This window comes from Cyprinodon variegatus, unplaced genomic scaffold, assembly GCF_000732505.1.
Source record: "Cyprinodon variegatus isolate N-32 unplaced genomic scaffold, C_variegatus-1.0 Scaffold368, whole genome shotgun sequence".
Taxonomy (NCBI): domain Eukaryota; kingdom Metazoa; phylum Chordata; class Actinopteri; order Cyprinodontiformes; family Cyprinodontidae; genus Cyprinodon; species Cyprinodon variegatus.
The window spans coordinates 599,628-612,485 of NW_015150821.1; the positions used below are offsets into that span (position 1 = coordinate 599,628).

At 37.2% G+C, this 12,858-nt stretch overlaps 1 protein-coding gene across 1 annotated transcript; it reads right to left on the minus strand.

Moving 5' to 3' along the window:
* Window positions 1-7,562: 7,562 nt before the first annotated feature.
* Window positions 7,563-12,230, minus strand: LOC107092123 (endothelin B receptor-like). Its single transcript, XM_015386427.1, has 8 exons — window positions 12,132-12,230; window positions 11,497-11,959; window positions 11,264-11,376; window positions 10,858-11,062; window positions 10,535-10,675; window positions 10,297-10,430; window positions 9,289-9,397; window positions 7,563-8,639 (listed from the first exon to the last, which is right to left on the minus strand). The coding sequence occupies exons 2-8, from the start codon at window positions 11,911-11,913 to the stop codon at window positions 8,484-8,486; spliced, it is 1,275 nt and encodes a 424-aa protein (XP_015241913.1). The 5' UTR covers window positions 11,914-11,959; window positions 12,132-12,230; the 3' UTR covers window positions 7,563-8,483.
* Window positions 12,231-12,858: the final 628 nt, after the last annotated feature.

Consider the following 12,858-nt stretch of genomic DNA (forward strand, 5'->3'; position numbering starts at 1 on the left):
CATAACGTTATGGAACACATTAATTAACTGAAAAATGTTGCATAGTGTCCCTTTAAGGCACACAGTGTAACTTTTGGCCACTAGGGGAGCTAGACCTGTAACTTTCACATCTAGTCACCCCAGTGGCCACAAGTGCCACAGCACTGTCACAGAAGTCAACAAACAGTCAGCCAGCCAGCCTCCTGTGCCTTTTTCGTTGGGGAGCACATCTAGGTTCAGCTCGGGGGGCATGAGAAACATTGGTGCTCTCTGGGGACCACCACCGGGGCAGGCCGGACCGCGCCACACGAAGGACCAGCGGTGGAGCTCGGCCGTCTCGCTTAGCTGTTGTTTGTAGCCTGCTAGCTTTCTCTACCAGTATTTTACTTGTACTAAACACTGAAAATAATAAGGATAAATGACTGTATACTAGGAGAAAAGGGTTAACTTGACAGTTTAATAATAAAGTTGAGAAAAGACAATCGATTTTACATCCAGCTTCTTCTTTCAGCCTGACCTTAATGAACAAACTTCTTTCCAAGATCAACTCTGTTTTTTTCTTGTGCAATCCGTTTCCCGTTTTCTCTTTTTAGCCCCCTCAGAAGGTTTAAACTTTTTCCTTGCCTCAGCCATGACCAGTAGTAGAACAGGTGGAAAAATAGTATACCAAAAGCCTTAGCTCCATGACTATATAAGAGCCTGTGGATGTAAAGCGACACGTTCTTCCAGGTCATATGACCTGGCCGATGATGGTCCATCATCTCCCAAAGTAAATAGTCTGTATTTCAAGAGAGGAGTCTTTAGCATTGATAGTGTCAAGTACTGTCTATTGGCCTGAGTAATCACTTAAAGTAACTCATATACATCAACTCTTTAGATCACAAAGTCCACAGTGGGCCTTTAAATCTCAAAATTTTCAAAGTGATTTATTCACACTACTTCAACATTTCAAAGTATTAAAAAAATCCAACCTCAACATAAATTAATTGCTTCTTTAAGCTTATAACTTGTTAATTTGGACAACTTTAAATTTTGGCTTAACATTATTCAGTGACTTGTAACCAAATTAAAAAATTCATTTTAATTAGAACTTCATTCTTATTTTAGAGTAAAGCAGTAGTCAGAAGTCTATTGAAGAACAACGTGTCAAACCAGGGGCTCTGGTCAAAAGAGTTCAAAGCTGAGTATTTTTGGTGAACCACTTGTTTGACAATAAAACAAGAAGAAAACAAATTAGTGATTATTCACACAAGAAATGAAGTTAAGGGATGCCCAGCACATCTGAAACATATGCCAAGAGTAAAACACATAAGAAACAAGACTTATGTCCAAAAGACAACCTTGAAGGAGACAGGCTGGCAAAAATAAATAAAACTTCTCCATCTAAATCATTACATCTTGGCTTCTTATACCACTTTACTTTTCCCTTCTTCAGTGTCATTAATGTAACACAAAAATAGCACAGCTGAGAAAAAAAGTAATGAATCAAAAAAGCCTCTTGTAAGAAGCATGTTTAATATATGTTAGTAATGTGCTGGATCCCATGAATACATATATGTTCTTTTTGAGACGTTTAAAGGAACTGTAAACTCCCTGCTACCCTTCCTATACTGCGGGAGTTTTTCATCTTTAGAATAAGACATCTGTCCAGAGCTATAAACGATAAAAAATTCACAGAAGCTCACTTCAAAAATCCCTTTAAGGTGTAGAAGCCAGCTCTGGTCTTCAATCTGTGTGTCCAACTAATCTGGATTTACAACAAATAAAGCTGCCCAAGTAAGTAACTATGCATGACTCTGAAAAACCAGAACTATCTTTTAGAAGCATTCCAAATAAATAGCTGCTATAAGATGCTCTATCAAACAGTTTTTATTTCCACTTAATTCTTTCAAGCAGGTTTCACAGAAGCTATGTGTCCTTTTCAAGGATTTGTTGAAGTTATAGACAGCTCAAAGCAAAACCAAGTAAGGACTTCTCATCTACGAACTGCAGAAAAAAAACAAAAAAAAACAACGACTCATCCACAGAGCAGTGTCAAGAGGTTTGCCACATGAAAGTAAAAGTTGCTTTAAGAGAGGCAGGAAGTACTGACAAAGTTTATGAAGAAGAAAGCAAATGTCTTTTTAATCCTCAGCTGCAAATGCAACAATGAGGGAGCCTGCACGCTTAGATATGTCACCCCCGGGGCAGGCTCTATACTTAAGACTTACAACAGCCTCATTATCTCCCTCAACTCACATCAGATCCTAGCAGCAGTTTGTCACAGGCAGGCTCCTCTCTGCCACAAGGCATCAGACCAATTCTCCTGCAACACTATGGTACATAATTGCCATATGGACAGCATTTTGGATCCAGACAGAAGACTAAAAAGCCCTGCAGGCAGATTCCCCAGAAAACTAAATGAATATTTTATCTCATTTCCATCTAATTTGCACTGCATTATTATACAGGAGTGAATATTTTAATTAATTGATACAACAGATCAAACACAGGTTTGCACTTTGATTTTTCAGGGAGCAGTTATTTTTATAATTTGCATGACTTTTTTACCATGTCAAGCTTTTTAATCTCTCAGAGTTTTAGCATCTCTTTATAGCCACACTATAATAAAACATACAGCAAATTAATAACTGTCAGTGCGGATAAAATGCCTGTCTTGGTTTCTTGAGCTCCTCCGGTGAGAAGTTCTTTTTTACCTGCCACCCAACTGATTAATTAATTTCACACTGTTTAATTAAATCCACAGTCTGGGGAGCCTGGGCAGAACAACGGGGAGCCGCATGTGAGCCTTGTGCGTACAGAGATTACTGAAGAGGGTCTGAGACTCCTGCTTCCTGGCTGACTTTGTCGCTGACGTCATCCTCTGGATATAAAAGCTTGATTGTGTCTGTATCATCATACAGAAGTGAGCCTGCTGGGGACATGATAGCATGTATCTTCTGCTCACTTTTCCACTTGCTGAGCATTTGACAACATTGTCCTGAAATTACTGTATATGCTTCCAGTATTTGAGCCTTTGCCAGCATACTTTTGTGTACAGACGTTGTAGATCTACATAAATATGTTTCTATGTAAATGAGAACAGTGAACTATAGCAAGATTGATTGCTTTGAGATTCCAACAATATAATAGCTGAAAATAAAAATACAGTTATATTCTACCATGGTGGTATGAATAACAAATCGACAACAATGACAATGAAATGCAAGAAATATTCATGAATTTGTCCGAAAAAAATAAAATAAAATAAACATTATTAAAGAAATAAAATAACATTTGAACCTGTTTTATTGCAAAGGGTCTCGAGAGGACGTGCTGTACATAGAAGCTGTACATACTAAATCGAAACTTAACTGAATGATCTCATAATGGCTGAGGCTGAAGGGTGTTGCCAAATGTTAGCATAACCACTGTTGGTTTGATTATTCAGATATTTCACTGGGAGAACCAGGGAGCACACTGATTTAGGGATTTTCAGCACCAAATGATTTGCTTTGATCCAGGGGTGGCTCCTTCTCTCTGAAACAGGCCATGCTCACTGGTGTTTATTTAATCCAAACCTAATATATTGCGTTAATAAATATTGAAATGCATATAACACATTACTACATCAGGGTTTGACAAATTATTAGTTTGATGGAGCAGGTTTACCAAAAAATTCTAAAGTTTTCTAAATCTAAAAACAAGGAAACTCTGACTTTTCCGTTTCACAAAGAGAGCTACCTCAAACACTGTTTCAAGCACCATAGTAACATTCTTCCCATAGCTAACCTGGTCTGTTGCAGTTTTTCTTCAGTAAACTCGGGTGTGAGCTGTCTCTGCTCTCCTTACAGCCAATCACATTGTTTTATTTCCTGATTTAGTCAGATTATTGTTGTAGTTTTGTGCATTATTTATATATATATATATATATATATATATATATATATATATATATATGCACAAATCAATTACTAGGGTCGTAAGACGAATTAGTTTTTAAAAACAAACAGTGCCTGTCTGTTTGATGAGGATCTTATTAAAGAATTATCAGCACTTTTTCACAGAAAATGAAATATTTATATGGAGAGGATTCTACAACTCAATTGGGCATAAGATTACTTGTTTTTGCTTTGTTTAGTATAAGCGACATGCAAATCAGTTTATTTTATTTAGTCATATTTACAGTACATGAAAAACCTAAATTATTTTCAGATTACACATAAATAGATTCATTAATTCCATGGGGGAAAAGGAATTACTTTAGGGTTAGGATTAGGATTCACTCGACCATAGCAGCCTACTGAGTCTACATCATGGGTGTAGGTTTGCATAGGGACCATTGGGACATGTCCCTACCAAAATTTTGGACGGACCTATTTGTCCCTACCAATAATTGGATGTAAACAACATGTTTATAATTTACTATACAGCAGCCGCTTCTTTTCCTCTCGCAGCTTCTCTGCCTGGTAGCTGCAGCTGCCTTCTTCCTGTCCCTTTCACATAGCAGCGCTCAACTGTGCTGCGCGGTTTAACTCTGATTATTCTGCCTTAAGTTCCGCCTTCTCTCTTTCTGATTGCGTGTTTTTTAGTCAGTATGTGCGCCCGCGCGGGTGCTTGGAGCGCGAAAAAAAGACGCTAAAATAAATTAATATTGGGCTACGAAACTAGTCCAAATTAAAAAAGTTATTATCTACGCTAAAACAGGCGAAAGCTTCTGATTGGAGTTCTGTAAAGAAGCAGGAGAGAGTTTTTTGATTTGTGGAACTTGAGAAATGTAAGTTAACAACGTTAGGATTTCTTTTATTTTATCTTTTAATCAGATAGCCAAAGGCTCCTTAAAGAAGATCTTTTATGAAATGAAACCAGGTGAAACAGAAACGTTTAAACGTTTCCTTTGGAGGAGTTCTGGATGGAGAATATTGACAGACAAAAACTATCTTTTTTTTACTTCTTAAATGCTAAATGTTTACATATCTTTTTACAATCTTGGTATAATTCCTGCTCTAAGTGGGTCGCTCTGTCGGCTAAAGGCACATTTTAGTGGCCCTATACTCCAGTTAACGATTAATCAATTACTAAATTAGTTCACGATTATTTAAATAATTTGTTAATATGATTAATTGCTTCAGCCATAGATAAAATACTTGAAATTAGCTACACAGAGTAACTACAGCCCAGATGTACAACTTCTAATATTAATACTTTAAATGCTCAGTGTCAGTTCCTCTTATAGTTCCAGTGCACATGTAAATACAATACATTTATTTGCTGTCCCTTGAACGTATTATTTTGCATGATCCAGAGAGAGCATATTAGATAAAAAAAATAAGAGTGGGGTTTACCTCTGCACAATTCTATATATTCAGAAATAAAAACAGGATAAATCCACATATTATAGACTATATTTGGTTAAACAGACACTGTCTTAGTCGCAGGTAAATTTAAATGCAATCCTTTTCAAAGTGGAAAAAGTCCTAATTCCACATTCATCAGAGCCAGTTATGCTTTAAATATTGATAAACAGCATCTAGTGAGTGTAGTGCTTATAAGATTTGTATTTATGTAGCAATAAATGCTGCTGTTCTCTTTAAACAAAATGAGCCCTGAAGCTCACATTAAGCATAAAAAAGAGCATTCATATTTTTGCAAAAGACCAATGAAACTGAGGAATAGTGTCCCTTCCAAAGTTGAAATCAAACCTACGCCCTTGGTCTACATTAAAGTTAGGTCCAGGGGTGTGATTTTGATAAGGATGAACCTTATTTTAATGACCTACAAATTGAAAAGCAGAGAGGAGAGTGCTTTTAATAAATGTAAAAATCGGCCTGCCTTAGCCCACTTTATATAAACTCGAGCAACAATCTTCTCCTTCACCATCCTCTCTCCTTTTTAGCTGTACCACTGTTTCTTTGTCTTTTAAACACAGTTTTTCTTTGTTTTTTTGCATTAAAATCTGTGGTTCCAGTGGGGTTAAATAGGCACTTCCTGTTGCCTGTTGTCATGGTGACTCATCGAATCGGTGCTCCACTGATAATAGTTTTTCCTACTTGTTGTGAATCTCCAAAACTCTGAGTGGTTCTACTTAGAGTTGATTGATCTTTTTCATAGCAGCCGTAGTGAAACCGAAAAGTCAGAGTTCCTAACTTTAGGCTAGATCAATTTAGAGTTTTGGATTTGAATCTGAGTTTGCTAAAGCTGCTTTGTGACCCCTGGTAAAATAGCTGTTGTGAAATAATTAGAGTTTAGCATAAGAGCACAGTTCTGGCTGAATTATCACTTTTTTCCTCTTATGTCTCATTCTCATGAAGAAACCCTCCCCCCTGTCTTGTCAATGTCAGTCGAATCTGTTCAATCAATTAGAATTGAACAGCCATCCCCCTTAAAAATTAACCCTCACTGAAAGTGACAGATTTTTGTGTGTTGGCTAATCAGGGCCCAACTTTCTTTATGGTTGCTTCAATGGATGGAGGCTCAGACCTCATCAATGATTTCTCATAGAGACTGACAAGAAGTGCTCTGCAGCTCCAGAGCAGAGGGGAGGTTACATCCAAGTTTGAGCTCAACAGTTGATTAACAATCAACATACTCATCAACCACATTTTAGCGTTCACTTAATTGAATTTAATGACTACATTTATGAACATTAACAATGCATTTTGACCAAATATTTTATGTAATTAACATTAACTTAAAAACTTGCTTTTGAAGACAAAATGACAAAATGGTCATTAAGGGTTTTGCTTTTGAAGCTACCCATTTTGGGCTACTGACTTTTGTGCTATTGACTATTCCATTCTGAGAATGCAACTCAATTCTGCAGGTTATATATGTTTGTTTTTGCTTTTTGCACGGCTTCAAGAAACGCCTTTACCGTAGAGGTGGGCGGATCCATCCTAGTATGGGTAGTATCAATATCAACACTGGTACTGATATTGAACAATAATCTTAAGTGTGTTCTTGCCCTTCCCTCCCGTTGACATCAAGCACCTCAGTGGCAGCAGCCAAACAAGCAATATTTGTCGTGGTGTGCTAAGTTTGTTTATATTTTCTTAAGATTTTGTTTTAAATTGTTTTACATTTGTTTTGTTTATGTTCAATTGCTCCATTGTTTAATTGCAATAATAAAGGAAAAATCACAAAAACATCAAAAGGTCAACAGTTTCCTGATAAATCCTGCTGAATATATATTTTTAACAACTGGTGTTGCTATTGGTGGCATGACCCTGTATTTACTTGGTATCGTATTGATACCAAAGTTCTGGTATTGCCCACCTCTACTTAGCAGTGGTGCAAACTTTAATACTGGTGGGAGAAATATATACCATTGCAAGTGAGAAAAACTGTAATGGGAACACTCATGTTTTGGATTGGATAAGCTAGAATTCAGACTTTACTCCAAAAGGGAAGTTAGTCTCTGGACCACATAAACTTGGAGCTTATTCCCTATATGCAAAGATAGATCTTGCAAATTAAAAAAGTTTTCATTTTTACATTTGAAGTGATCTGTTAAATGGAAATTCAGGAATATTCAGGAGAATAATTTCTAATGACACAAGTTTGAGAACTTGGATGAAATTTTCATTTAAAAGCATACAGTTTACAAAATAACTTTTTTATGCAAGCATCACAAACATGTTAAGTAATTACAAAGAATTATTCAAACAGCTAATTTTGAGACATGATAAGTGAGACATTCTAAACTTTTAATCGGCAATTCAGCTCTCAGACTGATGCAGCATAAGCTGCTGGAGCAACGTGCTGTTTGCACTTTCCTTGTCCTGACAGGAAGACCTATCAGGTGCTACCCCCCTTCCCTCTCTCTCTCCTGACCTCATTCTGTCATCTTCGTTTTCCTTCCTCCCCACTCTCAGGTCTTTCATAAAGTGTCTCCATGCATTACACATTTAACAATGTATTAAAAATAGGCCACCATCAATCAGTTCTTTCAGTGGCAGAGTCTGAATCTACTTGTGGCACCAGTTATTTTTTTTTTTCTTTTCAGGATCAAGGAGGAAATTGAGGATGTAAACTTTTCACACATTGGGTGTAAAGCAGGAATGAGAGGAGTATTTAAGTGATTGGAGAACTCCCAGTAGTATATGTTTTTATAAAATGAGTGTGTGTGTGTGTGTATGTAGGCTTTAAGCTGTGACAAGATGCATGTTGATGGATGCCAACTTGACATTGCACCCGAAACAGTGATTTAAGGAGTGTGATGCATGATACAGGAAAGGTACAAGGTAACGTCTGATGTAATGTTTGGAAGTGAGTCAAGCCTTGGGGGCAAATAATAGTCGGTACACTTAAGGTTGCTCACGCCAAAGCAGATGTTCAGCTGACGACAGCATAACAAAAGACAGTGCCCTATGTTATCTGGAGGCCTTTTTACGTTATAGGGTTGGCATGTCGAAGGTTGCCAAGGTGCAGACAGAAGACATTTTCTTTGTTTTGAAAGTCATACACATTTACAAAGAACTATAGACAAGATCACAAAGTATTTTCACACTTGTTTAGGATTTTTGTTAGCACAGTAAGGTGTTAACAGGTTGAGGCTCCTGGTGAGCTTTGATGTTGCTGCTTTGCTCTGAGGCTTGATCCTGCATTTTGGACTTCAAAACAGACACCACTTCGTCGTTGGCATTGGCTTGGAGAGGCAGACAGAGACTGCACAGACATGCCTGAAGGACCACACAGAAAAAAAATAATGTAGCCAGCAAACATCTACATCATAGGAAAAACATCTCACTCACCACCAAGAACTGATCCACAAAACAAGCCTTGAATAGTTTGCATAGGTACATATTGCAATAAAACGGATCGGCTTATTTATCTATTAAGATGAATACAAAAGTAATACAACAGAAGGTAAATATTACAGTATATGTGATCTATAGTGTTAAGCTAAAGTGTGGCAAAATGAATCAGTGAATATTTCCAATAGCTTCCCCTGTGATTGTTGTACAATAAAGAGCTTCAAATAGCTTCTCTTTAAAAAATACCTCCAGGTTACATTTGTTTCTTCATAGCACATCAGTGTGATTCACAGACTGTCTGGTAGATAGCCAAATGACATATTTCCTTACCTGATAATGTTTTTCCAGGTCATTTTCACTTATTACCCCCTAAGGTGTGCTGTCTAGCAGCCTTTACAGACATGACTACATTATGATACCCCAGCCCCCAAAGCGCCCCAGACACTCTCTCTCACACACACACACACACACCCACACACACACACACACCCACACACACATATACTCATCATCCTACAGAAACCACAATGTTTTTACCATATAGAAGCCCTGTCGGAACAGTAACGACACTCACCTTGAAACACCTCTTGAATCTTTTGCTGACAATGTACAATGCAATGGGGTTGATACATGAGTTTAGTGATGCCATGTTAATGCCAAAATAGTCAAGGACGAGGAAGACACTGGAAGAGAATGCATACATTAGGGTATGACAAACAGTGCCTTGCATAAGAATTCATACCCCTTACACTGTTCCATAAATTGTCATCTGGTAGCAACAAACTTCACAGTGTTAACTGGGATTTCATTTGACTCAAGTTATGGAATATTTATGGAGGACAAAAAACAAAAATGTTGTCATCAAGTACTGAAAGGTATTATACACAAATGTTTTCAGAGTTTCAGATATGTCTGATATGTCTATGTCACATCTAAAGGCTGATCATTTTAACTGTTGTTCTTTTTAAATTGCATAAACTTAGTCAGATCAGATGTTTAAATGTTTCTTACATACTACCTATTGGTAAAATTTTGATTAGGACATTCAAACAAAAGAACACACTTTGCTCTGAACCATCTTCTTTGCAGTTGAGGCTACAAGATTGCAGTAGTTATCCTGGTTGAATTCTCAGTGCTTTGTGTTCTCTAGTAGGTTTAATCTAGGCATTGTTGTCTATTTATTTCCATTAGTATTCCTAACCATTCCAACCAGCTTCCCTGTCCTTGCTGTAGGAAAGCATAACCACACCTTCATGCTGTCGTTAATTGATTTGTAGAATGCATGGCCAATGGTTGAATTGATAATAGATTCTTCCACCTGAGCTGTGGACCTCTATAGCTCCTCCATAATTCTCAAGGGCTTCTTTTCATCTTACAAATGCTCTCCTTTCACAGTCTATATATATCTTTTTCCTTCCGCTGAACAATTTTTCACTACTTCATGCTGGTCTATCACCCCATAATAAAATGTTTAGGTTTGTGGTTGTAATATGACCAAATTGAAACAATTTTAAGGTATATACATACGTTTGTAAGCCAAACCTATTGTTATAGTAAGCAAAGTGTTACCAAAAATATTCACCTCAGTAGTCGGCACCTGTTAGGATCCTTTGAATCATATATGGTCCATTTCAAGATTCTGCTGAGGTACAGAGGGAACCAGCAAAGTGCAAACACCAAAACCAGGCAGAACACAGTTTTGGCAACTTCGCGCCTCTTTAAAAAAACAACATATCACACATATCATTTAACAACAAAATCAAATAAATCATTTTTAATGGTTTCACATTGAGCATGAAACTTAAATATCACCTTATTACCTGTTTGATGTGTTCACTTAAAGTATTCTCAGTGTTTCTTAGCATTTTTCTGGTCATCAGTGTGTAGAAAACTGCAGTCCAGGTCAGAGGCATGCAAAAGTAAAAGCCAAAGAGCCACCAGTCTTTTGCAGATTTATAAAACTGTAAATTGAACAGGACATATGCCAGGAAAACTGTCATCGATGGAGGTGATAGAACATCAATGCACCTTTTTATAGGTCAATAGGGACATCAATAAATGCATATTTGACATTTTTTACATAACATTTGATAAAATTTTGTATTTTCAGTTTATTTTGTTGGAGTGAACATCATGATATTACCTGCATGAACTGGGTGGTTTGGATAGGGTGAAGCAGACATATCCTCAGATGCTTCTCTTTATAGTCCATTGTTATCATATCAAAGCCAACAATTTCAGGGACAGCCAGCAGGATGGAAAAAACCCATATCAGGGTTATTTCAATCGCAGTCCGCACAGAGACCCAGATGCCTTTGATTTGATTCCAGGACACAACAGCGCGGTATCTACAAAATCAATGAGAAAATGTTATGGCTTCGGGAACTTTCTGTCTGCAACAATGAAGTAATTTTTATTTCTATTTATTTCAAGTTGGAGAGCATGTCAAGGACCAATGCTGAACAAATGTCTGCTCGATAAAATACAGATTTTAGTCTCAAAACAATATTTGAAAGGAGGTAACAGAACAGTGCTGCTTATCTCCTTACCTGTCAACACTTAAGGCACATAAGCTCAACACAGTAATCCCAACAGATGTCTTTTGGAGAAAAGGTACAAATTTGCACATTATTAAACCAAAGGGCCAATCCTCTGCCAGAAGCTGCCACAAAGACAAAAAAAAAAGAAAAAATGTAAAGAAAAAAATATATAAACGGGAGTGCAGACAGGCAACATAAAGTGCAATTTCTCATTATTACACAGCATATGTCAAGTAACTCACCCTGTATGAGTTGATAGGAATGTCTATCACAATGTGTATCAGATCTCCCAAAGCAAGGCTTGCAATGATAATGTTAGGTCCACTTCTCATGGTTTTGTTTGTATATATGACTTTCAGCAGAGCAAGATTCCCCACTATTCCAACAACAAACACCACAAGGGAGACCATAATGTTGATATATTTGAAGGCGTCTCTAATTCCAGTAGACTTCAAGCACATGGGGGGCTGTGCTGTTTTTCCTCCTGTTACTTGGTTTGGAAGAAGCGAGCTGTTGGATTGCCATTTTTCCATTGCTAAGAAACCAGGGGGGTCTGTCTCATTGAGTGTGACTACAGGGTTTTGGCCTGAATGTTGATGACTGGCCAGTAATACGACAAACATGTTTCCAAAACACAGAAGGAGAGTCACGGTCCTCATTGTCTCTAATTTTGTTAATAAAACCCTGAAGTGTTTTTTGTCAAATCTGTGCAAAAAACAGGGGGAAAAAATCAATAATTAGCATATATAGCCTTTAGATTTGCAGCAATGCCTCAGTGGTAATGCAAAAGGATTAATTTAATTTCCTGATCAAAAGGCAAAAAGGAATTAACAAACAGAGCTGAAATAGTGTGATACAGTGAATTATTCCAGCCTACCTTCAGATGCGCACTGTTTGAAGCAAAGCACTGTAAAACCTTAAGAAAATAGACTTTATATTTAACACAAAAGACTACTCTCTGTTGCTGTGCCTGCTATAAATGTTCAAATCCAGCTGAGGGAGATCGGGATTTTATAGACTAAGGTATTGTCAGCATTACTCATCGATCTGTCAGTAGTGACTGTAATTACTCCCCTTGATGCATCATCCTGAATGAAAGGATGGTGGTGAGGTGTACAGTCTGTTATTAAGTAGTGCGATCATTTTAAAGTCTTCAATGGTAACAAACCGTACATTTTCTTTCTTACTTATAAATCAATTATATACATATATTTTTAATTCATAATAATGAAGTTGTTTTTATGCTGCAGAATATTTATTTCTGCATTGTGAGAGATCTATTCTAAAGCTACAAAGCATTCTGCACACTCCTCTTTCAAATCATTACAGATTTAAGTAATAGATAAAGGTTAGGGAAAGAAATCTTTTGAAGCTACATGACAGTTTAGATGATCTTGATGCACAGCCACTGCCAGGCAACCGCATTTGAACAAAAACAAATCAGATCAGAACTGTACTGTGTTCAGTCAGTTTTCTCTGGAGACTCTGCTTCATATGACATATCACGTTTTGAAAACATGAGTCTGACTCCATCCTACAAGGGAGAAACTGCCTCTGCCTCTCCTGAGAGTCCTAGAGAAGGTGACTTCTCCTCTCGACAGTTT

Bases quoted from the DNA above. Each gene is read 5' to 3' on its own strand.
- LOC107092123 (XM_015386427.1), bottom strand. From the start codon at position 11,913: ATGAGGACCGTGACTCTCCTTCTGTGTTTTGGAAACATGTTTGTCGTA. The intron at 11,377-11,496 runs GTGAGTTACTTG...TCTTTGTGGCAG, and splicing joins TTCCTATCAACTCATACAGG to CTTCTGGCAGAGGATTGGCC. The intron at 10,431-10,534 runs GTAATAAGGTGA...GTTTTTTTAAAG, and splicing joins TAAGTGAACACATCAAACAG to AGGCGCGAAGTTGCCAAAAC.